Raw genomic sequence first — 22867 nt, 5'->3', positions numbered from 1 at the left:
AAGTTCAAGTATGTTTGAGATATGAAAAAATACTTCTCAAAGGGATAGAGTAGCTTAGGCTATTTCTACTTTCTCTGAACTGTAACATTTTACATTTAGAATTTGAATAGGTTTTGTTGGCCTAGGCTAGGATTAGGTTAAGCTGGCCTAGGCTAGGCCAGGATTAGATTAGGTTCGGCTAGAATTAGATTAGGCTGGGCTAGGATCGGATACAATAGGATATGATTGGTTAGGTTAGGTCTGGTGTTTTAATTATATTGGCAAGTATTTATAATTGCTTATAACGCTTTGTTTTTAACTGAATCGCTAAATCACTAGCTACCGTTTAAAACATATTGGGCTAGAACTAATGGGCGAAGCATTGAGGTGCGATTCGAACACATGAAGAGACAATAAGCACTGATCCGAAAAATTTCGAGCGTAATCAGTTCGAGTCGTATGTAAAGAGTATTTCACTCATAAAGAAGGGATTTGGGATGGGTTCAGGGGGGGGGGAGGGGGGAAAGAATGGATTACCTAACACAGTACTCGAGTGACACTCAAGAGAAACACCTTTGTCCCAATTGGAAACCAGTTGACCAACCGGTAGCCTGGTTGGTTGAGAACCATGTTCTTGACCAGAACTACGAACTACGTAGAACTACTCGTAGGATTACTCGTAGGATTACTCGTAGAACTACGGAGGAACTAGAGCTACAGAAGTACGGTCTTAGGCTTTTGTTGTCCCAGGTTCAAGGATCAGATGGTCCAAGTGAATATACATACATACATAAATACATATACACATACATACATACATGGGCACAGAAGATTACAACACCGATCTTCAAAAAATACAAATCAACTGCCATGAATGGAAAATCTCTTCATCTGAGCATACTTTCGAGAATTCCATTCTTCAGATATCTAGGACAGGCTGAGGGACAATGATCGATGAAGATCAAGCCAACAAAGAGGTGGCACGGGCATGAATAACCCGTAAATGATATACAATGGAGAAGAGGAGAGGGGAAGAAAGCTATTAAGAGGGTAAGGAGAATGGTGGGCACATTAGCGTTATATGGAGGTTATCTGAGGATTTCGGGGCTTAGTGTCCCCGCGGCCCGGTCCTCGACCAGACCTTTTTGTTACACATCCCCAGGAAGCAGCCTGTAACAGCTGTCTAACTCCCAGGTACCTATTTACTGCTAGGTGAACAGGCATCAGGGTGAGAGAGATTCTGCCCAATTGTTTCCGCCTCCGCCGGGGATCGAACCAGGAACTTCAGGACTACGAATCCCGAGCGCTGTCCACTCAGCCGTCAGGCCACAGGCATCATTGGTACTCAGACGGCGCTAACAGGTCTCGCCCCATTGCTATTCCCAGTGTAAATTTGTATGCATGTGTGTTCACCGAATATTTTCCCTGGTCCTTGCCTGACGACCCGAGATAACTGCAGTACGATTTTTCTCAGTCATTCACGCGAGGTCAATAAACTCCCCAGTTACCGTCAATTATTTTTCCATACATTCGAGTTTCCCGACAAAGGAGGAGCAACTGAGACCCCGTCCACCGCCTCGCCGGCAGGCAGGCCGGCAAATTTGACGGTGACAATGGAATATCAGAGCTGAGGAGCAACTGAGACCCCGTCCACCGCCTCGCCGGCAGGCAGGCAGGCAAATTTGACGGTGACAAAGGGATATCAGAGCTGAGGAGTAACTGAGACCCCGTCCACCGCCTCCCCGGCAGGCAGGCAGGCAAATTTGACGGTGACAAAGGGATATCAGAGCTGAGGAGCAACTGTGACCCCGTCCACCGCCTCGCCGGCAGGCAAATTTGACGGTGACAAAGGGATATCAGAGCTGAGGAGCAACTGAGACCCCGTCCACCGCCTCGCCGGCAGGCAGGCAGGCAAATTTGACGGTGACAAAGGGATATCAGAGCTGAGGAGCAACTGAGACCCCGTCCACCGCCTCGCCGGCAGGCAGGCAGGCAAATTTGACGGTGACAAAGGGATATCAGAGCTGAGGAGCAACTGAGACCCCGTCCATCGCCTCCCCGGCAGGCAGGCAGGCAGGCAAATTTGACGGTGACAATGGAATATCAGAGCTGAGGAGCAACTGAGACCCCGTCCATCGCCTCCCCGGCAGGCAGGCAGGCAGGCAAATTTGACGGTGACAATGGAATATCAGAACTGAGGAGCAACTGAGACCCCGTCCACCGCCTCGCCGGCAGGCAGGCCGGCAAATTTGACGGTGACAAAGGGATATCAGAGCTGAGGAGCAACTGAGACCCCGTCCACCGCCTCGCCGGCAGGCAAATTTGACGGTGACAAAGGGATATCAGAGCTGAGGAGCACCTGAGACCCCGTCCACCGCCTCGCCGGCAGGCAGGCAGGCAAATTTGACGGTGACAAAGGAATATCAGGGCTGCAATTTTGCGTTTTATTGTAAAGTTGAGCTCCCGGAGGTAATTTGTGGTGGAGAATGACCACGGAAAGTGGAGGAAAAAATGGAAGGTGTTGCAGAGTGATATAAATAGATCTGCGAAATACAGTAAGGATGGAAAATACACGCACGCACACGCACGTGTAGTTTGGTGGAGTGGTTGTAGTACTGGACACGCCAAGGGACATGGAAGGCCTGGCTGATTAGGTTCGAATCCTTCATTTAAGAAGTTTCTTGAAGATTTAATAGAGCCCAATAAGCTCCATAATCTGTGCACCAGTTGATTGACAATTGAGAGGCGGGACCAAAGAGCTCAACCCCCACAAGCACAACTAGGCGAATATAACTAGGCGAGTACAGTTGATTGACAGTTGAGAGGCGGGATAAAAAAAAAAACTTAGCTCAACCCCCGCAAGAACAATTAAGGTGCACTTGGGAATGCATTAGGCAGTAATGTGGTGGAGGCTGACTCCATACACAGCTTCAAATGTAGATATGATAGAGCCCAATAGGCTCAGGAACCTGTACACCTGTTGATTGACAACTCCTATCCTGCCAGTATAAATAATACATTTCTCACTCACTCTCACAATGAAACTACCAAACTACCAATGCGACACGAATGCCAACATTCATATAATCTTTTATGATGGACTTAACTCTTCCGTGTGGCATAGTCGTTAAGGGAAAATAATGGTGTCAGGCATCAGATTTAACAAGAATAAATGAGGGCAGTTTGCACGCAATTTCAGACGTAACCATCGTCTGCGTGAAGACAGATCCAGGTCAATGAGCCTCTTATTAAGTCCTGTCTGTCGTGTACAGTTAAATCAGAAGCAATTCTTTACAAATATACATATACATCCTTTTTCAGGATGAGAGGATGGTAGTGCTGTTAAGGCAGTATGAGTGGCTAGATTACATATATGCTTTGTATAACCGTGTCTACTTGAAGCTTGAGAATGTAATATGATAGGACACATACAGTGTATATAACTATATCTGCCTAATAGAAACTTGGAAAGAACACATACACATTGTGTATATAACTATATCTGCCTAATAGAAACTTGGAAAGAACACATACACATTGTGTATATAACTATATCTGCCTAATAGAAACTTGGAAAGAACACATACACATTGTGTATATAACTATATCTGCCTAATAGAAACTTGGAAAGAACACATACACATTGTGTATAGAACTATATCTGCCTAATAGAAACTTGGAAAGAACACATACACATTGTGTATATAACTATATCTGCCTAATAGAAACTTGGAAAGAACACATACACATTGTGTATGTAACTATATCTGCCTAATAGAAACTTGGAAATATGATATACTCACAATGTTTATGTAATCTGACTGTACCTGCCTATTAAAATCTTTGTTCTGATAGGATTGATTAGATAAACATCACAAATATACACCTACCTGAAGCATCACTGAGAGCAGTCTGCAATAACCATGAAACAAATTGCGTAATTTTGATGCGAAAAAAAGAGGCCACTGATAATGCTATGATTGGGGGGCGTTGATTTGCACATGCAAATGAGGAAGAACAAAATTGGTTAATCATTTATGTACTGATTTACAAGATTGTTAATTTTTTATGAAAAGATTTCTTAAATCATAACTGCATTCAGTAGCACGCTGCAGCGTGTCTGGAAAAAATAGGTTGCATGAGATAGTTATTGAAGATTGGTGTTTGTCTAAATTGTAAGGAAGGTTTCGTCTTTGATGTAGACCTAAGTTATGGTAGGCCTATTTTGTGAGGTAAGGGGAGATTGTAAGTCGGGTAAAGCTTGTTAATAGACTTGTTAAACGGTTGAATTAGATAAAGGTGTTGTGCATTTGAGAGGGTAAGCGGGGTTGAGGAATATTGGAATTGAATCACGTGACATTGAGAGGTAGAGAATGGTTAGGAAGTAGAAGAGGGGGGGGGGGTGAGATTGAGAATTGATTGACGGAGTTTGAGGAGACTTTAGAGGTTGATGAAGAAAGTTGAGAGAGAGAGAGTTGTAGGGGCGGATGGATTTGATGTGTTGAGAGAGAGAGAGAGAGAGAGAGGGAGAGAGAGAGGGAGAGGGAGAGAGGGAGATGAGGAGGGAGAGAGAGAGAGGGAGGGAGGGAGAGAGGGAGGGAGGGAGAGAGGGAGAGGAGGGAGGGAGGGAGAGAGGGAGAGGAGGAGGGAGGGAGAGGGAGGGAGAGGGAGGGAGAGGAGGGAGGGAGAGGGAGGGAGGGAGGGAGGGAGGGAGGGAGGGAGAAGAGATTGGGTTTACTAGAGCCTGATGAGTAGGGAACGGTTGAGGATAGATTAGGGAGGGGGTTGAGAAGGGGGGGGGGTAGCCTTATAGGGGTCAGTATAGATGTATGTAGCTTCACAAACCCAGTAACTACTGATATAAAAGTAATTCTATTGCTCATTCGTAGTTAGGCGTCACTAAATAATCCCCCATTAAAACTAATCATTGGAATCATGGAAGATATATATAAACCTAATCGTATATTCCGGCTCATTTACCGCTGGAGATTGGGCTCTTAACGTTACCGCGGGAGATTGGGCTAGTGACGTTACCGCGGGAGATTGGGCTCTTAACGTTACCGCGGGAGATTGGGCTAGTAACGTTACCGCGGGAGATTGGGCTAGTAACGTTACCGCGGGAGATTGGGCTGTTAACGTTACCAATGGGAGATTGGGCTCTTGACGTTACCGCGGGAGATTGGGCTCTTGACGTTACCGCGGGAGATTGGGCTCTTGACGTTACCGCGGGAGATTGGGCTCTTGACGTTACCGCGGGAGATTGGGCTAGTAACGTTACCGCGGGAGATTGGGCTAGTAACGTTACCGCGGGAGATTGGGCTAGTAACGTTACCGCGGGAGATTGGGCTCTTAACGTTACCGCGGGAGATTGGGCTAGTAACGTTACCGCGGGAGATTGGGCTAGTAACGTTACCGCGGGAGATTGGGCTAGTAACGTTACCGCGGGAGATTGGGCTAGTAACGTTACCGCGGGAGATTGGGCTAGTAACGTTACCGCGGGAGATTGGGCTAGAAACGTTACCGCGGGAGATTGGGCTAGTAACGTTACCGCGGGAGATTGGGCTAGTAACGTTACCGCGGGAGATTGGGCTAGTAACGTTACCGCGGGAGATTGGGCTAGTAACGTTACCGCGGGAGATTGGGCTAGTAACGTTACCGCGGGAGATTGGGCTAGTAACGTTACCGCGGGAGATTGGGCTAGTAACGTTACCGCGGGAGATTGGGCTAGTAACGTTACCGCGGGAGATTGGGCTAGTAACGTTACCGCGGGAGATTGGGCTAGTAACGTTACCGCGGGAGATTGGGCTAGTAACGTTACCGCGGGAGATTGGGCTGTTAACGTTACCAATGGGAGATTGGGCTCTTGACGTTACCGCGGGAGATTGGGCTCTTGACGTTACCGCGGGAGATTGGGCTGTTGACGTTACCAATGGGAGATTGGGCTCTTGACGTTACCGCGGGAGATTGGGCTCTTGACGTTACCGCGGGAGATTGGGCTAGTGACGTTACCGCGGGAGATTGGGCCTAGTAACGTTACTGTGGGAGATTGGGCTAGTGACGTTACCGCGGGAGATTGGGCTAGTGACGTTACCGCGGGAGATTGGGCTAGTAACGTTACCGCGGGAGATTGGGCTGTTGACGTTACCAATGGGAGATTGGGCTCTTGACGTTACCGCGGGAGATTGGGCTGTTAACGTTACCAATGGGAGATTGGGCTCTTGACGTTACCGCGGGAGATTGGGCTCTTGACGTTACCGCGGGAGATTGGGCCTAGTAACGTTACTGTGGGAGATTGGGCTGTTAACGTTATCGTGGGAGATTGGGCTAGTGACGTTACCGCGGGAGATTGGGCCTAGTAACGTTACTGTGGGAGATTGGGCTAGTGACGTTACCGCGGGAGATTGGGCTAGTGACGTTACCGCGGGAGATTGGGCTAGTGACGTTACTGTGGGAGATTGGGCTAGTGACGTTACCGTGGGAGATTGCATTATCGTTGCATGATCTTAGTTGCTCATGATTTGCAATATATAAAAGTTTTCTGCCTCAGTGCACTTATTTCCCCCCCCCCCCCTATTGCCTGCTCAGCATCTTGGCTAACGATTCGAAGCTGGGAAGAAAGTTAAGATGGAGGAAAGAAACTCAGTGAGATAGAGCAAACTCTTAGATACTGAGGGGGGAAAAAGTTTTATTTAACAAACTGAGAGATTGAGAAACTTGGTTTCATTCAGGGAAGAAACTGAGATATTGAAGAAAATCTGTAAAACAGGAAAAAAAGATTCTGGGAAGAAACAATGTAATACACAGGTAAAAAAAAAATAACTGATTTACGAAAGATGTATTTTCCCGTCAGAGATAACAAGCAGAACGGGTATCATTATCTGTATCAACGTTAACTCAAGATCATGTTCAAAAGATGTTATTTTTTAGTGAATTCGAGCGTCTGTCTTCACGTCTAGGAACGTCAATCTGGAGAGAGAAGCTTTGAAACAACATTAAAGGCGCTCTCGATATTTTTTATGTAGTAGATATTCCCTCTTCAGCCTATAAATGGGTTGAAAATTGGACCCACGAAAGCAAATATGAACGGAAATTTGAAAAAGGGGGGGGGGGAGCCTGCGGTTATATTAAAAATATTAGTCGGGGCCAGATTCACGAAGCAGTTACAAATAGTTTACGGCCCTGTCCATCTTTTCTCAATCTTTGGCGGCTTTGTTTACAATTATTAAACAGTTAATGAGCTCCGAAGCACTAGGAGACTGTTTATAACAATAACAGTTGATTGGGACGTTCTCATGCTTGTAAACTGTTTAATAAATGTAACCAAAGCCGTCAAAGATTGAGGAAAATGTACACGTTCGTAAGTGCTTTCGTAACTGCTTCGTGAATCTGGCCCCAGCTTCGGTGGCGTATCTTCGAAGCACAGAAAAAATCTATGATGCATTCCTCGAGCTTATCCGTCAGGATTGTTGAACGTAGGTTAAGTGGGAGGAGGTACTCTAGTCGACACAGTCCAGTATTATGTTCCTTTCAACGTTAGTGAACAGACTTTGAACGTGAAGATCATGCGGGATTCTCTCGGTTTAAGAACCTCGATGAATTCTTCGCTAGACTTGAGGGGGAATGTGGTCGGGATGAACGGAGAGACTTTGGTTCAGCCTCTTTGCAAGTCGATGTGAAGATCTGGGAGATAATAGGCCTAAGGTGGTAAACCTTAAGGCCTATAATCCCTCCCAAGTGCAATATGGTCAAACTGGCTCAAAGTTCTCACTATGATTCTGAATACTTGAATCTAAAATACTTGAAGACAATAGACTTGAGAATGGTCCAGGACGGACCGAAACGTCGTCGTCCCTTCACCTTCTAGTGTGTGGTCTGGTCAGCAATGATCCTAAATATTTTTGTTACATTTACTGAACACCAAAGAACCATCGTCATTCAACTTGGCGGAGATATGATCCAGGTATTGGACCGTCTTGGGTGAGAACAGCGGTACCTCGGTCTTTCCTTAAGTCAGTGTGAGGAGAAGCCGGGCAGACTGTCAATAGACAAAGCCAGAGACGCGCAGTAGGCAGCTCCCATGGTGGCTGGTGAAGCTTTGTGTTTGGTGGGGGAGAGTAGTGGTGTGTTTGGTGGTGGTGGTGGGAGAGGAGTGGTGTGTTTGGTGGTGGTGGTGGGGAGAGAGTAGTGGTGTTTGGTGGTGGTGGTGGGGGAGAGTAGTGGTGTGTTTGGTGGTAGTGGTGTGTTTGGTGGTGGGGGAGAGTAGTGGTGTGTTTGGTGGTGGTGGTGGGGAGAGAGTAGTGGTGTGTTTGGTGGTGGTGGTGGGGAGAGAGTAGTAGTGTGTTTGGTGGTGGTGGTGGGGGAGAGTAGTGGTGTGTTTGGTGGTGGTGGTGGGGGAGAGTAGTGGTGTGTTTGGTGGTGGTGGGGGGAGAGTAGTGGTGTGTTTGGTGGTGGTGGGGGGAGAGTAGTGGTGTGTTTGGTGGTGGTGGTGGTGGGGGAAGAGTAGTGGTGTGTTTGGTGGTGGTGGTGGGGGAGAGTAGTGGTGTGTTTGGTGGTGGTGGTGGGGCAGAGTAGTGGTGTGTTTGGTGGTGGTGGTGGGGGAGAGTAGTGGTGTGTTTGGTGGTGGTGGTGGTGGTGGGGGAGAGTAGTGGTGTGTTTGGTGGTGGTGGTGGGGGAGAGTAGTGGTGTGTTTGGTGGTGGTGGGGGAGAGTAGTGGTGTGTTTGGTGGTGGTGGTGGTGGGGGAGAGTAGTGGTGTGTTTGGTGGTGGTGGTGGGGGAGAGTAGTGGTGTGTTTGGTGGTGGGGGAGAGTAGTGGTGTGTTTGGTGGTGGGGGAGAGTAGTGGTGTGTTTGGTGGTGGGGGAGAGTAGTGGTGTGTTTGGTGGTGGGGGAGAGTAGTGGTGTGTTTGGTGGTGGGGGAGAGTAGTGGTGTGTTTGGTGGTGGGGGAGAGTAGTGGTGTGTTTGGTGGTGGTGGTGGGGGAGAGTAGTGGTGTGTTTGGTGGTGGTGGTGGGGGAGAGTAGTGGTGTGGTGGTGGTGGTGGGGGAGAGTAGTGGTGTGTTTGGTGGTGGTGGTGGGGGAGAGTAGTGGTGTGTTTGGTGGTGGTGGTGGTGGGGGGAGAGTAGTGGTGTGTTTGGTGGTGGTGGTGGTGGGGGGAGAGTAGTGGTGTGTTTGGAGAGGGAAGACAGTGTTGTGTTTCACTGGCTGGTAAACCCGACACAGCCACCCGCCAAGCCTTGTGAACCAACACTGTAGGTTACACGCCTGTTTAGGGAGTCGAATATTCGGTAAAAATATATACACACACTTCAGACACAAGAGTATTCATATGTTCTGTACAAAGGGTTTACAAAGGTTTTCAAACGGCAACAGACGATTAGATTCAAACTAAACTAATTCTTTATAGAAATGGAGTTATGAGCCACAATTTTAAGAAGCATGTCCAGTTCCATAACCAATGGACCACGACAGACTCTTCAAAAGTGTCGGTAGTCGGAGAGTATTTACCTGATTGATAGGGTTCTGGGAGTTCTTCTACTCCCCAAGCCCGGCCCGAGGCCAGGCTTGACTTGTGAGAGTTTGGTCCACCTGGCTGTTGCTTGCAGCGGCCCGCAGGCCCACATATACCTGGTTGATGGGGTTCTGGGAGTTCTTCTACTCCCCAAGCCCGGCCCGAGGCCAGGCTTGACTTGAGAGTTTGGTCCACCTGGCTGTTGCTTGCAGCGGCCCGCAGACCCACATATACCTGGTTGATGGGGTTCTGGGAGTTCTTCTACTCCCCAAGCCCGGCCCGAGGCCAGGCTTGACTTGTGAGAGTTTGGTCCACCAGGCTGTTGCTTGGAGCGGCCCGCAGGCCCACATATACCTGGTTGATGGGGTTCTGGGAGTTGTTCTACTCCCCAAGCCCGGCCCGAGGCCAGGCTTGACTTGTGAGAGTTTGGTCCACCAGGCTGTTGCTTGGAACGGCCCGCAGGCCCACATATCCACCACAGCCCGGTTGGTCCGGCACTCCTTGGAGGAATAAATCTAGTTTCCTCTTGAAAATGTCCACGGTTGTTCCGGCAATATTTCTTATGCTCGCTGGGAGGACGTTGAACAACCGCGGACCTCTGATGTTTATACAGTGTTCTCTGATTGTGCCTATGGCACCTCTGCTCTTCACTGGTTCTATTCTGCATTTTCTTCCATGTCGTTCACTCCAGTATGTTATTTTACTGTGTAGATTTGGTACTTGGCCCTCCAGTATCTTCCAGGTGTATATTATTTGATATCTCTCTCGTCTTCTTTCTAGTGAGTACATTTGGAGGGCTTTTGAGACGATCCCAATAATTCAGGTACTTTATCTCGTCAATTATATTCTCTGTATTCCGTCTATTGCATTCCCTTTTTCATTCATTCTGTATTCCCTCTGTCTATATATTACCCGACACCACTTAGTGGCCACAGATCACAGATAATTTTCATCAAATCAATTCACTATTGAGGAAAACGCAAGTCTCAAATGTCCGTTCGAACATTTACAGCCTGTGGAGCCTAAAAATGAAATTTTTTGTAAACATCTGTAAATATTCGAACATTTACAGCCTGTGGAGCCTAAAAATGACATTTTTTGTAAACATCTGTAAATGTTCGAACATTTACAGCCTGTGGAGCCTAAAAATGACATTTTTTGTAAACATCTGTAAATGTTCGAACATTTACAGCCTAAAAATGACGCGTGTCATTTTTATCCAGGCCAGGATTGATCAAGCATTTACTCGCCAACTTCCGAAACCTGTAAATCTTTCCTCAATCATGATGGCTTCGTTTACATTTATTCAACAGTTTAGGAGCTTCAGAACATTGCATTCTAAAGGTTTGTTTTAATGAACCTCGTAGTGCTTCGGCGCTCGTAGAGTTCATTGTATGTAAATAAAACCGCCGTGTTTGAAGAAAGAGGTACAGGTTTCGTAAGTGCTTGCGTAACTGCTTCGTGAATCTAGGCCCAGGTTCGTAAGTGCTTGCGTAACTGCTTCGTGAATCTAGGCCCAGGTTCGTAAGTGCTTGCGTAACTGCTTCGTGAATCTAGGCCCAGGTTCGTAAGTGCTTGCGTAACTGCTTCGTGAATCTAGGCCCAGGTTCGTAAGTGCTTGCGTAACCGCTTCGTGAATCTAGCCCCGGGTTCGTAAGTGCTTGCGTAACTGCTTCGTGAATCTAGGCCCAGGTTCGTAAGCGCTTGCGTAACTGCTTCGTGAATCTAGCCCCAGGTTCGTAAGTGCTTGCGTATCTGCTTCGTGAATCTAGCCCCAGGTTCGTAAGTGCTTGCGTATCTGCTTCGTGAATCTAGCCCCAGGTTCGTAAGTGCTTGCGTATCTGCTTCGTGAATCTAGCCCCAGGTTCGTAAGTGCTTGCGTATCTGCTTCGTGAATCTAGCCCCAGGTTCGTAAGTGCTTGCGTAACTGCTTCGTGAATCTAGCCCCAGGTTCGTAAGTGCTTGCGTATCTGCTTCGTGAATCTAGCCCCAGGTTCGTAAGTGCTTGCGTATCTGCTTCGTGAATCTAGCCCCAGGTTCGTAAGTGCTTGCGTATCTGCTTCGTGAATCTAGCCCCAGGTTCGTAAGTGCTTGCGTATCTGCTTCGTGAATCTAGCCCCAGGTTCGTAAGTGCTTGCGTATCTGCTTCGTGAATCTAGCCCCAGGTTCGTAAGTGCTTGCGTATCTGCTTCGTGAATCTAGCCCCAGGTTCGTAAGTGCTTGCGTATCTGCTTCGTGAATCTAGCCCCTTGGGCTGGCTACCTCCTCGGGGGCTTCGAGACTGTCAGTGGGTCTGCGCCGCATACCTGGCTATATCGTCTTGAGCATATCATGGTTCGGGGGGTCCTGCGTGCGTCTGGGGGGGGGGGGGCACGGGACCCAGGTTCGAACCCGTCATGTTCCAAAGAGTTTCTCACCCTTCGCGCTTGTTTTTCTAATCGTATATATATGCAAAATTTAAGTCTGGAATTAGCAGAGACAACCCGCCAAACACACACCGAAACTACGACGTTGGTGCAACGTTCGAACAAGTTTTAAGCCCTCCTAGCCAGTTATAACAACCAATATAGCCAGTTGTAACAACGTTCTAATACGTCATAAACACGTTAAGCCAAGATGTAACAACTTTATTACAAGTTGTAACAAGCGGAAAATAGAGACAGTTTCGGTTTGTGTTTCCAGGGAACTTCCTCAATGGGACCATTTACTGAAGTTCATTTTCCATATTTCTGTATTTCATGTCTCCCCAGTTTCCATTCATGTCTTCGCTCTTCTGTTTCTTAAACTGAATGTTGCTTCCCTTCTTATTTGTCGGGTGTGTACTATAGGGAGCCGGCCGGCCGAGCGGACAGCACGCTGGACACGTGATCCTGTGGTTCCGGGTTCGATCCCGGGCGCCGGCGAGAAACATTTGGCAGAGTTTCTTTCACCCTGATGCCCCTGTTATCTAGCAGTAAATAGGTACCTGGGAGTTAGTCGGCTGTCACGGGCTGCTTCCTGGGGGTGGAGGCCTGGTCGAGGACCGGGCCGCGGGGACACTAAAGCCCCGAAATCAACTCAAGATAACCTCAAGATATATATGTGATCTACTCATGTCTCTCCCCGCCCTCTTTCCTTCTAACCTGCACATATCTGGGTTGAAGTCCACTAGCCATTTCTCAGACAATCTCTGGAGACCCTGGACGGTAGAGCGACGGTGTCGCTTCATGCAGGTCGGCGTTCGATCCCCCGACATTATTTCATAACTAGAATGTAGAGTTGTGTAACCTAAGTGTTAGGTCTTAGGTAGTGTTAGGTGGTTAGATTGTGTAGCCTAATTATCAGGTGGTTAGGTTAGGTTCTCAATGCAGTGCATGAGAAAAGTAAAGACGTCATCAGTTGAGCCATGTGAAGTATTTCTTTCATAAACCAGTAGTTTGGTGGTGACTGAATTAACGACCAATTGGTGGTAGTTGACGAGGTCGGGGCTGCCCGAGGCCAGGTATGCATTACTTCGTCTACTGCAGGTGTTGACAGGTGTGTTGTGATATGTCGATAACAACTTGAACCTTTCAGGAAATTGTAACCCCAATTCCTGGATACTTAAAATCACCGCGTATTCGATTGCAGTGATTACGGGAGTAGATAATGACAGTTGATGTGTTAAGAACATAAGAACATAAGAACAAAGGTAACTGCAGAAGGCCTATTGGCCCATACGAGGCGGCTCCTGTCTATAACGACCCAATCCCACTCATATACATGTCCAACCCGCGCTTGAAACAATCCAGGGACCCCACCTCCACCACGTTACGCGGTAATTGGTTCCACAAATCTACAACCCTGTTATCGAACCAGTATTTACCCAAGTCTTTCCTACATCTAAACTTATCCAATTTATACCCATTGTTTCGTGTTCTGTCTTGTGTTGATACTTTTAATACCCTATTCCCCCTAAACTTAGGGAAGTTTTAGTGTTTTTCAGGAAATTGTTGTAGTTGAAGACAGTGGTAATGACTTGGCGCTAACCCCCTGATAGTTCCCTTCCCTTCTAGACAGGTGTTTATTGCTGTTGAAATATTTGTTGACCAGACCACACCACACACTAGAAATTGAAGGGACGACGACGTTTCGGTCCGTCCTGGACCATTCTCAAGTCGATTCCTGTAAATCGAATTGAGAATGGTCCAGGACGGACCGAAACGTCGTCGTCCCTTTCAACTTCTAGTGTGTGGTCTGGTCAACATACTTCAGCCACGTTATTGTGACTCATCGCCTGCATTTGAAATAATATTGTTTACGACAGGTGCAGTCTTCCGTGCGGTGTTGGGTGCTTTAAGATGTCTTGCAAGATCAGCGTTGGGTGTTGACCTCACAAGAGGAAGTGCTCCCTGCGGCCGCATCCTTCAAGCCAAGGTAAGCAGCACCTCGAGCCTCGAGTGTCACCTTCGTCTTGGCTGCTTTTATATATATAGATTTGTGATGATGTAAGGGCGAAGAGGGAGAACGGCCTATTGACATAGCTCGGGTGCAGGGGGGAGTTGTGTAAAATCCTGGTTTGTGCCTCGGAGAGGCTACGGGATCCAGTAAGTTCAGTAGAGCTTCGGTTTCAACCCTTTTACCCTGTAGTAACTCAGTCGATTAAGGCAGTGTCTGGGATGCTCCCGGACGCAGGTTCGAATCCTCGTCACGGCCCTTGTGGATTTGTTCATAGATTTAAATGTAATAATGTCTATGGGGATTAATACCTTGGAAACACAAACCGAAACTGTCTCTATTTTCCGCTTGTTACAACTTGTAATAAAGTTGTTACATCTTGGCTTAACGTGTTTATGACGTATTAGAACGTTGTTACAACTTGCTATATTGGTTGTTATAACTGGTTAGGAGGTGTTAAAACTTGTTCGAACGTTGTACCAACGTCGTAGTTTCGGTGTGTGTTTGGCGGGTAAGAGTTCATGAGGTATCGAAACAGTCACTTTCATTTCGTTTCAAACTATTGTCGTTTAATTATATTGTTTGTGGTTTATGGGGATTTATAGGTATAAAGGCTATTAATATATCTTTTCATGCCATTTATAGGTAAGGGTTAAACTCCTGGCGAGACCAAACTCCTGCAGTTCAAGGTACGTTCTTACATCCTTCTGTTTCTATAGGATCTGTATTTATTTCCTGAAGGACAAGATAGCGTTCACAATTGAGCAATTTAGGACAAATATCGTAGCCCGATATTTGCAATATGGTGCAAAGCCGCGTGTTCCAGGGGCCAGATTCACGAAAGCACTTACGAACGTTTACATCTTTTCTCAATCTTTGGCGGCTTTGTTTACAATTATTAAACAGTTAATGAGCTCCGAAGCACCAGGAGGCTGTTTATATCAATAACAACAGTTGATTGGCAAGTTTTCATGCTTGTAAACTGTTTAATAAATGTAACCAAAGCCGTCAAAGATTGAGGAAAGATGTACACGTTCGTAAGTGCTTTCGTGAATCTGGCCCCTGGTCCTGGAGGCAATATAGCCACCTACTGTTGATATACAGGTGTTGTGGTCTATAACCTTGGTTATAGACCACCTCTATAACCTTCTCTTTAACCTCGGTTATAGAGAAGTTAAAAGTGACGAACATGTTTATCAGTGATTACGGGAGTGATATCTAGCTCCTTATGCCCCCCTGTCTTGTACCAAGGTTGGTACAGCCTTCTTGTACCAGGGTTGTGGATGGAGGTGGCTTCCACAACTTATTTCAGGCCAGTCCACTTGTTGACTAGTCCACTCGTGTAGGGTAAGAGTATTTTCTTAACACTCCTTCGGTCCATTTGGTTTCAGCTTCCACCTTTGGCTAGTCTTCCATTCTCTAAAGAGAATGGAAGACTAGCCATTGTGGCTAGTCTAGTCTAGCCATTGTGGCTAGTGGCTAGTCTAGAATGGAAGACTAGTCTTCCATTCTCTAAAGAGAATGGAAGACTAGCCACGAAGACTGTAGACTTCTTGTCTACCCATCTGTTGTAAATATAAGCCATCATTGCTCGTCAGGAGTATATGTATATATGGATATATGTATATATGGATAGATGTATATATGGATCCTATGAAGCCGCTTTTGTGAAGGGAAATGCAAGCTCAAAATTCTGGATAGATAATTTTTTTTTTAGCTTTTTCTGTCTAGACGTGGCTGTTCATGAACTATGGCAAGCACGTTTTCTTGCCATATTTATATTTTATTTTTATTTTATTTATATACAAGAAGGTACATTGGGTTAGAGAGAATACATAGCATAGTATTTACCATCTTGTAAAGCCAGTAGAACGCGCAGCGTTTCGGGCAGGTCCTTAATCTAACTGATCTCATTACTTGAAGTTTCGAAAACTTCCTCGTCTAGTCCGATCTATTTATGAAAAAGTTCTTTATGACGTCTATGACTGTCCTGTTCTCCATGGACAGAGTCGGAGACTGTTCTGCATAACTTGAACATAACTGTTCTATTGTAGCGAGTTGCTGGGCATTCAACAGCAGACTCTGAAGTCCTTTAACATGCACAAACTAGAATTACATCTACATATTACGTAGTTGTCATATTGTATAATAAATCAATAGTACAGGTTCAGTATATAATGTATTCCTGTATACAGATAGCCAGATAGTACTTACAGAATTATCTCAACCCAGGGTAGGGAGCCGGGGGGGGGGGTCGTAAGTCGGTCAGTATATAACACTCTTGAAACTTGTATTGTAGGATGTTTTCTGTCACACAGCTGCCACATACGTCTGTATCCCATCACTTGAGGATTGGTACAACTGCCACATACGTCTGTATCCCATCACTTGAGGATTGGTACAGCTGCCACATACGTCTGTATCCCATCACTTGAGGATTGGTACAGCTGCCACATACGTCTGTATCCCATCACTTGAGGATTGGTACAGCTGCCACATATGTCTGTATCCCATCACTTGAGGATTGGTACAGCTGCCACATACGTCTGTATCCCATCACTTGAGGATTGGTACAGCTGCCACATACGTCTGTATCCCATCACTTGAGGATTGGTACAGCTGCCACATACGTCTGTATCCCATCACTTGAGGATTGGTACAGCTGCCACATACGTCTGTATCCCATCACTTGAGGATTGGTACAGCTGCCACATACGTCTGTATCCCATCACTTGAGGATTGGTACAGCTGCCACATACGTCTATATCCCAAGCGTATACTATGGGGGCCAGATTCACAAAGCAGTTACGCAATCACTTACGAACGTGTACATCTTTCCTCAATCTTTGACGGCTTTGGTTACGTTTATTAAACAGTTTACAAGCATGAAAACTTGCCAATCAACTGTTGTTATTGTTATAAACAGCCTCCTGGTGCTTCGGAGCTCATTAACTGTTTAATAATTGTAAACAAAGCCGCCAAAGATTGAGAAAAGATGTACAGGTTCGTAAGTGCTTGAGTAACTGCTTCGTGAATCTGTCCATTAAAGCAACATAATGCTTCGCTTTCTGTTAAGAGTTCTATAAACGTCTCCTTACTGTATTATTCTTAATTCTCAATACTTGAGCCTTCAAGTCTTTGTGTAATATCGGCTTATGTTCAGTGATATACTCCACTATCGTGAGCAGCAACCTGCTTAATGGAGAATGTCATCTCTAGCCGAGAGGCATTAAACAGAAAAAAGCGGCAGCTGCCAATATTGTGCATTTATAAGCCGATAACTGTGAATCCTTAACTGTAGTCTCTGTTTACCCAACAGTAAACAGTAGTACCTGCTTGTTAAACAATTTAACGGGTCGTATTCCGGGGAATATTAAGATTAAGGACCTGCCTGAAACGCTTTGCGTGCTACTGGCGGTACAAGAATGTAAGAACCCTTGTAAATATAAATACAAAATAAGATTCGTTTTAAAAGTTTTGAGTCTCTGATCCTGTTCAAGTAGCTTCGTGGTTGTTCATAGCGTATTCAGCAATGTTACGATAATATTTCTTGCAGTGTTATATGTCAACTTCGTAATACTTTACCGGTAGCCAGGGGGGGGTCTCTCTCTTATTGCGACGTTAGTCAAATGTTTATCAGTGTTTACAAACAGCTGTGAAAAGTGTCAAATGACACTTTTGTGATCTCGTGTGCAAAGCCAGAAATAGCTTTTACCCTTATGATTATCCTTTTTTGATGTCGCATTTATTAACTTACTGAGAGCAAGAAATACACTGTTTTCTGTGTGGGTGACTGTGTTGAACATAGCCACCCAAGAGGTGGCACGGGCATGAATAACCCGCAAGTGGTGGCCCTTTTGAGCCATTACCAGTATCAACAGATGATACTGGAGATCTGTGGAGGTGCGAATGCACCCTGCGTGACGGGAGATGTCTCCCGTGACTGTGTTGGTGTGAATGTTGAAGTGTATTGCATAATATTATGTTAATTGCCATATATATACAAGATGTTTGAAGCGTTGTAAAACTGTTTTGTGCCAACATTTTAACAAAGTTGTTCGATTTGACGTAGTTTGAGCTGACAAGAGCTTCGAAACTGCTCAGTTCAGGGAGAGAAAACATGTATCTGTTAGCCACATGTGTGTATCTGATAGTCACATGTAAGGCAGTTGTAGTAATTATGCATAGTGGAATATGTATAATTTTCTGGTGAGGGTGTTTTAATATATATACAGACCCTCCTCTCGTTAACACTTCATTTTCCCAATGGGTCGTTAATCTAGTGGGAATGATGTAGTTCAATAGACCAAATGCTTAACATTCAGAATCCAGGTTCGTTCATCGATGGGGGGGGGATTGGTTAGGCCTCGGGACATGGATAGTAGGCCTAACGTGGCAGCATGTCTTGGTTTCCGGTGTTTGACGGTATATATTTTTACATATAATTTTTTACATATAAATTTTTACATATATTTGTTACATATATTATTTCCTAGTGTGACTGTTGAGAGACATTTGTGCTAGATCAAGGCTCGCTGTAACGTAGTCTGCTGTTTGGTCTTGCAGTGAAAATACATTTAGATGTAAATGGAAGCTGATTAAACAGTTGGTACAGGAGCTGGTACAGTTACCAGAGGAGTTGGTACAGTTACCAGAGGAGTTGGTACAGTTACCAGAGGAGTTGGTACAGTTACCAGAGGAGTTGGTACAGTTACCAGAGGAGTTGGTACAGTTACCAGAGGAGCTGGTACAGTTACCAGAGGAGCTGGTACAGTTACCAGAGGAGTTGGTACAGGAGCTGGTACAGTTACCAGAGGAGTTGGTACAGGAGCTGGTACAGTTACCAGAGGAGTTGGTACAGGAGCTGGTACAGTTACCAGAGGAGTTGGTACAGGAGCTGGTACAGTTACCAGAGGAGTTGGTACAGGAGCTGGTACAGTTACCAGAGGAGTTGGTACAGGAGCTGGTACAGTTACCAGAGGAGTTGGTACAGGAGCTGGTACAGTTACCAGAGGAGTTGGTACAGGAGCTGGTACAGTTACCAGAGGAGTTGGTACAGGAGCTGGTACAGTTACCAGAGGAGTTGGTACAGGAGCTGGTACAGTTACCAGAGGAGCTGGTACAGGAGCTGGTACAGTTACCAGAGGAGCTGGTACAGGAGCTGGTACAGTTACCAGAGGAGCTGGTACAGTTACCAGAGGAGTTGGTACAGGAGCTGGTACAGTTACCAGAGGAGTTGGTACAGGAGCTGGTACAGTTACCAGAGGAGCTGGTACAGGAGCTGGTACAGTTACCAGAGGAGCTGGTACAGGAGCTGGTACAGTTACCAGAGGAGCTGGTACAGTTACCAGAGGAGTTGGTACAGGAGCTGGTACAGTTACCAGAGGAGTTGGTACAGGAGCTGGTACAGTTACCAGAGGAGTTGGTACAGGAGCTGGTACAGTTACCAGAGGAGTTGGTACAGGAGCTGGTACAGTTACCAGAGGAGTTGGTACAGGAGTTGGTACAGGAGCTGGTACAGTTACCAGAGGAGCTGGTACAGGAGCTGGTACAGTTACCAGAGGAGTTGGTACAGGAGCTGGTACAGTTACCAGAGGAGTTGGTACAGGAGCTGGTACAGTTACCAGAGGAGCTGGTACAGGAGCTGGTACAGTTACCAGAGGAGCTGGTACAGTTACCAGAGGAGCTGGTACAGTTACCAGAGGAGCTGGTACAGTTACCAGAGGAGCTGGTACAGGAGCTGGTACAGTTACCAGAGGAGTTGGTACAGGAGCTGGTACAGTTACCAGAGGAGTTGGTACAGGAGCTGGTACAGTTACCAGAAGAGTTGGTACAGGAGCTGGTACAGTTACCAGAGGAGCTGGTACAGTTACCAGAGGAGCTGGTACAGTTACCAGAGGAGCTGGTACAGTTACCAGAGGAGCTGGTACAGTTACCAGAGGAGTTGGTACAGGAGCTGGTACAGTTACCAGAGGAGTTGGTACAGGAGCTGGTACAGTTACCAGAGGAGTTGGTACAGGAGCTGGTACAGTTACCAGAGGAGTTGGTACAGGAGCTGGTACAGTTACCAGAGGAGTTGGTACAGGAGCTGGTACAGTTACCAGAGGAGCTGGTACAGTTACCAGAGGAGTTGGTACAGGAGCTGGTACAGTTACCAGAGGAGCTGGTACAGTTACCAGAGGAGTTGGTACAGGAGCTGGTACAGTTACCAGAGGAGCTGGTACAGTTACCAGAGGAGCTGGTACAGGAGCTGGTACAGTTACCAGAGGAGCTGGTACAGGAGCTGGTACAGTTACCAGAGGAGCTGGTACAGGAGCTGGAGCTGGTACATCTCTCAAATACCGATATTTGATATTTAAATTACTTGATTTTGAAGTTTAAAGTCAGAGTACGCAAGATACTCGTTTGCAATAACTAATGTGGCTGTTCATTAGTATACTTGTCAACGTGGGCCTATTTGCATTGTTAAAATTGCATTATTAATAGAAATTGAGGCAAAATTAGAATTAGATGCGTCAGGGATATAAATTACTATTGTTGTGAGGCTGTTGAGTTGTTTACTGGTTATACTTGTTCATAACATGTGTAATTTTGATTCGTCTTCCTAGGACAAAGTTAGAGGGGGGGAGAGTGAGGGGGGGGTAAGGGGGATGAGGGAGAAGATAGTGAACAGGATAATGAAAGGGGTGAGAGGATCAGGGGAGGGGGGGGGGTGGAATAATGTTGTGAACGTCCTAACTTTGGGGGGGGGGGGATAGAAATAGCCTAAGCTACTCTATCCCTTTGAGATGTATTTCTTTCTTGTCTCAATAAACATACTTGAACCTCTCTCCTTCTCCCCGTCTCAGGAGACGCTGTAGCAACCGAAGCAATCATAGCGTTATCGAGCGGGGATAATGTGTCCAATTGTAGAATCCATTGTTCTTTAAAGTAAAATTGAAGTCATAACAATTTAGGTTTTGTTAAGGGAAGGAAACTATCTAAGAACTACAGGTAAATACTATTAGCAAAAGTGTAGAATAGTACCAAATGGCCGACAGTGAAGCAGGAATGTCAGTGTTGTCAGGCAACCCGTTCTCGCAAATTTAATAAGTCAATATTGACTTATTAAATATGTGCATAGATGGCATACTTAACATAATAGATACCCTTAAAAAGATTCATAGAAAACACCGACCTTACCTAACCTTGTTAGTATGTTAAGATAAGCATCTTATTGCTTCGTAATTACAATTATTACCTAACCTATAATAGGTATAGGTTAAGTAATAATTGTAATTACGAAGCAATAAGATGCTTATCTTACGATACTAACAAGGTTAGGTAAGGTCGGTGTTTTCTATGAATCTTTTTAAGGGTATCTATTATGTTAAGTATGTCACCTATGCACGTAGTTAATAAGTCAATATTGACTTTACGAATTTGCGAGAACGGGTTGGGCTGTGATGAAGCTTGTCTGTGTCACTAAGCCTCGGTTCCTCGCTGTTGCTTTAGGCTCCTATGCAACACGGCAAGCTTAACTCATCAGTTTAGCTTCAAGCTGTTTCACAAGGGGGATAGATGAATCCACAAGACTGAACAGGGTTTAGAAAATACACAATTAACAAAGTATGAATTTCCAGTATTATTTTTACCAATAAACAAACTATTGGAACAAACTATAAAGAGTTGTAATGTTAGAGACGTGGACGATAATATACTCAAAATAATAAAAAATAATAAAAGCTCCTGTGAACATATTGTCTCGTATCAATACATGGTATCTCGTATCAATACATGGTATCTCGTATCAATACATGGTATCTCGTATCAATACATGGTATCTCGTATCAATACATGGTATCTCGTATCAATACATGGTATCTCGTATCAATACATGGTATCTCGTATCAATACATGGTATCTCGTATCAATACATGGTATCTCGTATCAATACATGGTATCTCGTATCAATACATGGTATCTCGTATCAATACATGGTATCTCGTATCAATACATGGTATCTCGTATCAATACATGGTATCTCGTATCAATACATGGTATCTCGTATCAATACATGGTATCTCGTATCAATACATGGTATCTCGTATCAATACATGGTATCTGGTACTGAACATTCTTAGCAAACGCACAGCATAAGGACAACGTTCATCTACCGTTGTAACGACGTAATTACGTTGTGAAATACTTGTTTTGACGTCTTGTGTTGCCTAAGATGTTTGCCTTGCGGGCAAGTAATATCGTATGTGATAATTTATCACTGTGACGCCTTGAGTCAGGCTCGGCTGTACCACTTACACCTCAACAGCTGTCTATATCGCTTGCAAAATGATTATATCTCCCTCTAAGTAATCGTATGGCGCCTAGATACATCCTGTTGTTTCTAAAGGAAGAGCACACCCCGCAACACCCCACGTAACTTGTTTAAATTTCAAACTTTTTTAAACTTTTCCGCTGGAACATTTGTTTAGGACCCCCCTGGGTAAATACTTCCCCCTCAACACTCTTCCCACTCTACATCCCCCCCCCCCTTCCTCTTCACTCCCCACTCTCACCCCCACCACATATCCCCCCCCCCTTTGTGTGGGGGTCCATCTGCACCCTTTATGTGGGGGGGGGTCCCTCTGCACCCTTTGTGTGGGGGGGGGGGTCCCTCTGCACCCTTTGTGTGGGGGGGGGGGTCCCTCTGCACCCTTTGTGTGGGGGGGGGGGGTCCCTCTGCACCCTTTGTGTGGGGGGCTCCCTCTGCACCCTTTATGAGGGGGGGTCCCTCTGCACCCTTTGTGTGTGTTGGGGGGCTCCCTCTGCACCCTTTGTGTGGGGGGGGGGTCCCTCTGCACCCTTTGTGTGGGGGGGTCCCTCTGCACCCTTTGTGTGGGGGGTGTCCCTCTGCACCCTTTGTGTGGGGGGGCTCCCTCTGCACCCTTTGTGTGTGGGGGGGCTCCCTCTGCACCCTTTGTGTGTGGG

The 22867-nt window shown here is 46.0% G+C and overlaps 1 protein-coding gene and 1 long non-coding RNA gene across 2 annotated transcripts in view; both read left to right on the top strand.

The window, feature by feature from the left end:
- The window catches only part of LOC138358567 (uncharacterized), a 43745-nt gene extending 29861 nt beyond the window's left edge, over positions 1-13884 (top strand). The window contains exon 4 of the long non-coding RNA XR_011225480.1: positions 13770-13884. This is a non-coding gene — a long non-coding RNA (uncharacterized lncRNA). The remainder of the gene's footprint in view (positions 1-13769) is intronic.
- Positions 13885-14925: 1041 nt separating this feature from the next.
- LOC138358607 (involucrin-like) lies at positions 14926-20252 on the top strand. The gene is made up of 2 exons (XM_069316676.1): positions 14926-14937; positions 18507-20252. Exons 1-2 carry the CDS (start codon positions 14926-14928, stop codon positions 20250-20252), a joined length of 1758 nt encoding a protein of 585 aa, XP_069172777.1.
- Positions 20253-22867: the final 2615 nt, after the last annotated feature.

The sequence above is a fragment of the Procambarus clarkii genome, chromosome 84, assembly GCF_040958095.1.
Source record: "Procambarus clarkii isolate CNS0578487 chromosome 84, FALCON_Pclarkii_2.0, whole genome shotgun sequence".
In the NCBI taxonomy this organism is placed as follows: Eukaryota; Metazoa; Arthropoda; class Malacostraca; order Decapoda; family Cambaridae; genus Procambarus; species Procambarus clarkii.
The sequence above is the reverse complement of the archived record's forward strand: the minus strand, read 5'-3'. Positions and strand labels throughout refer to the sequence as shown.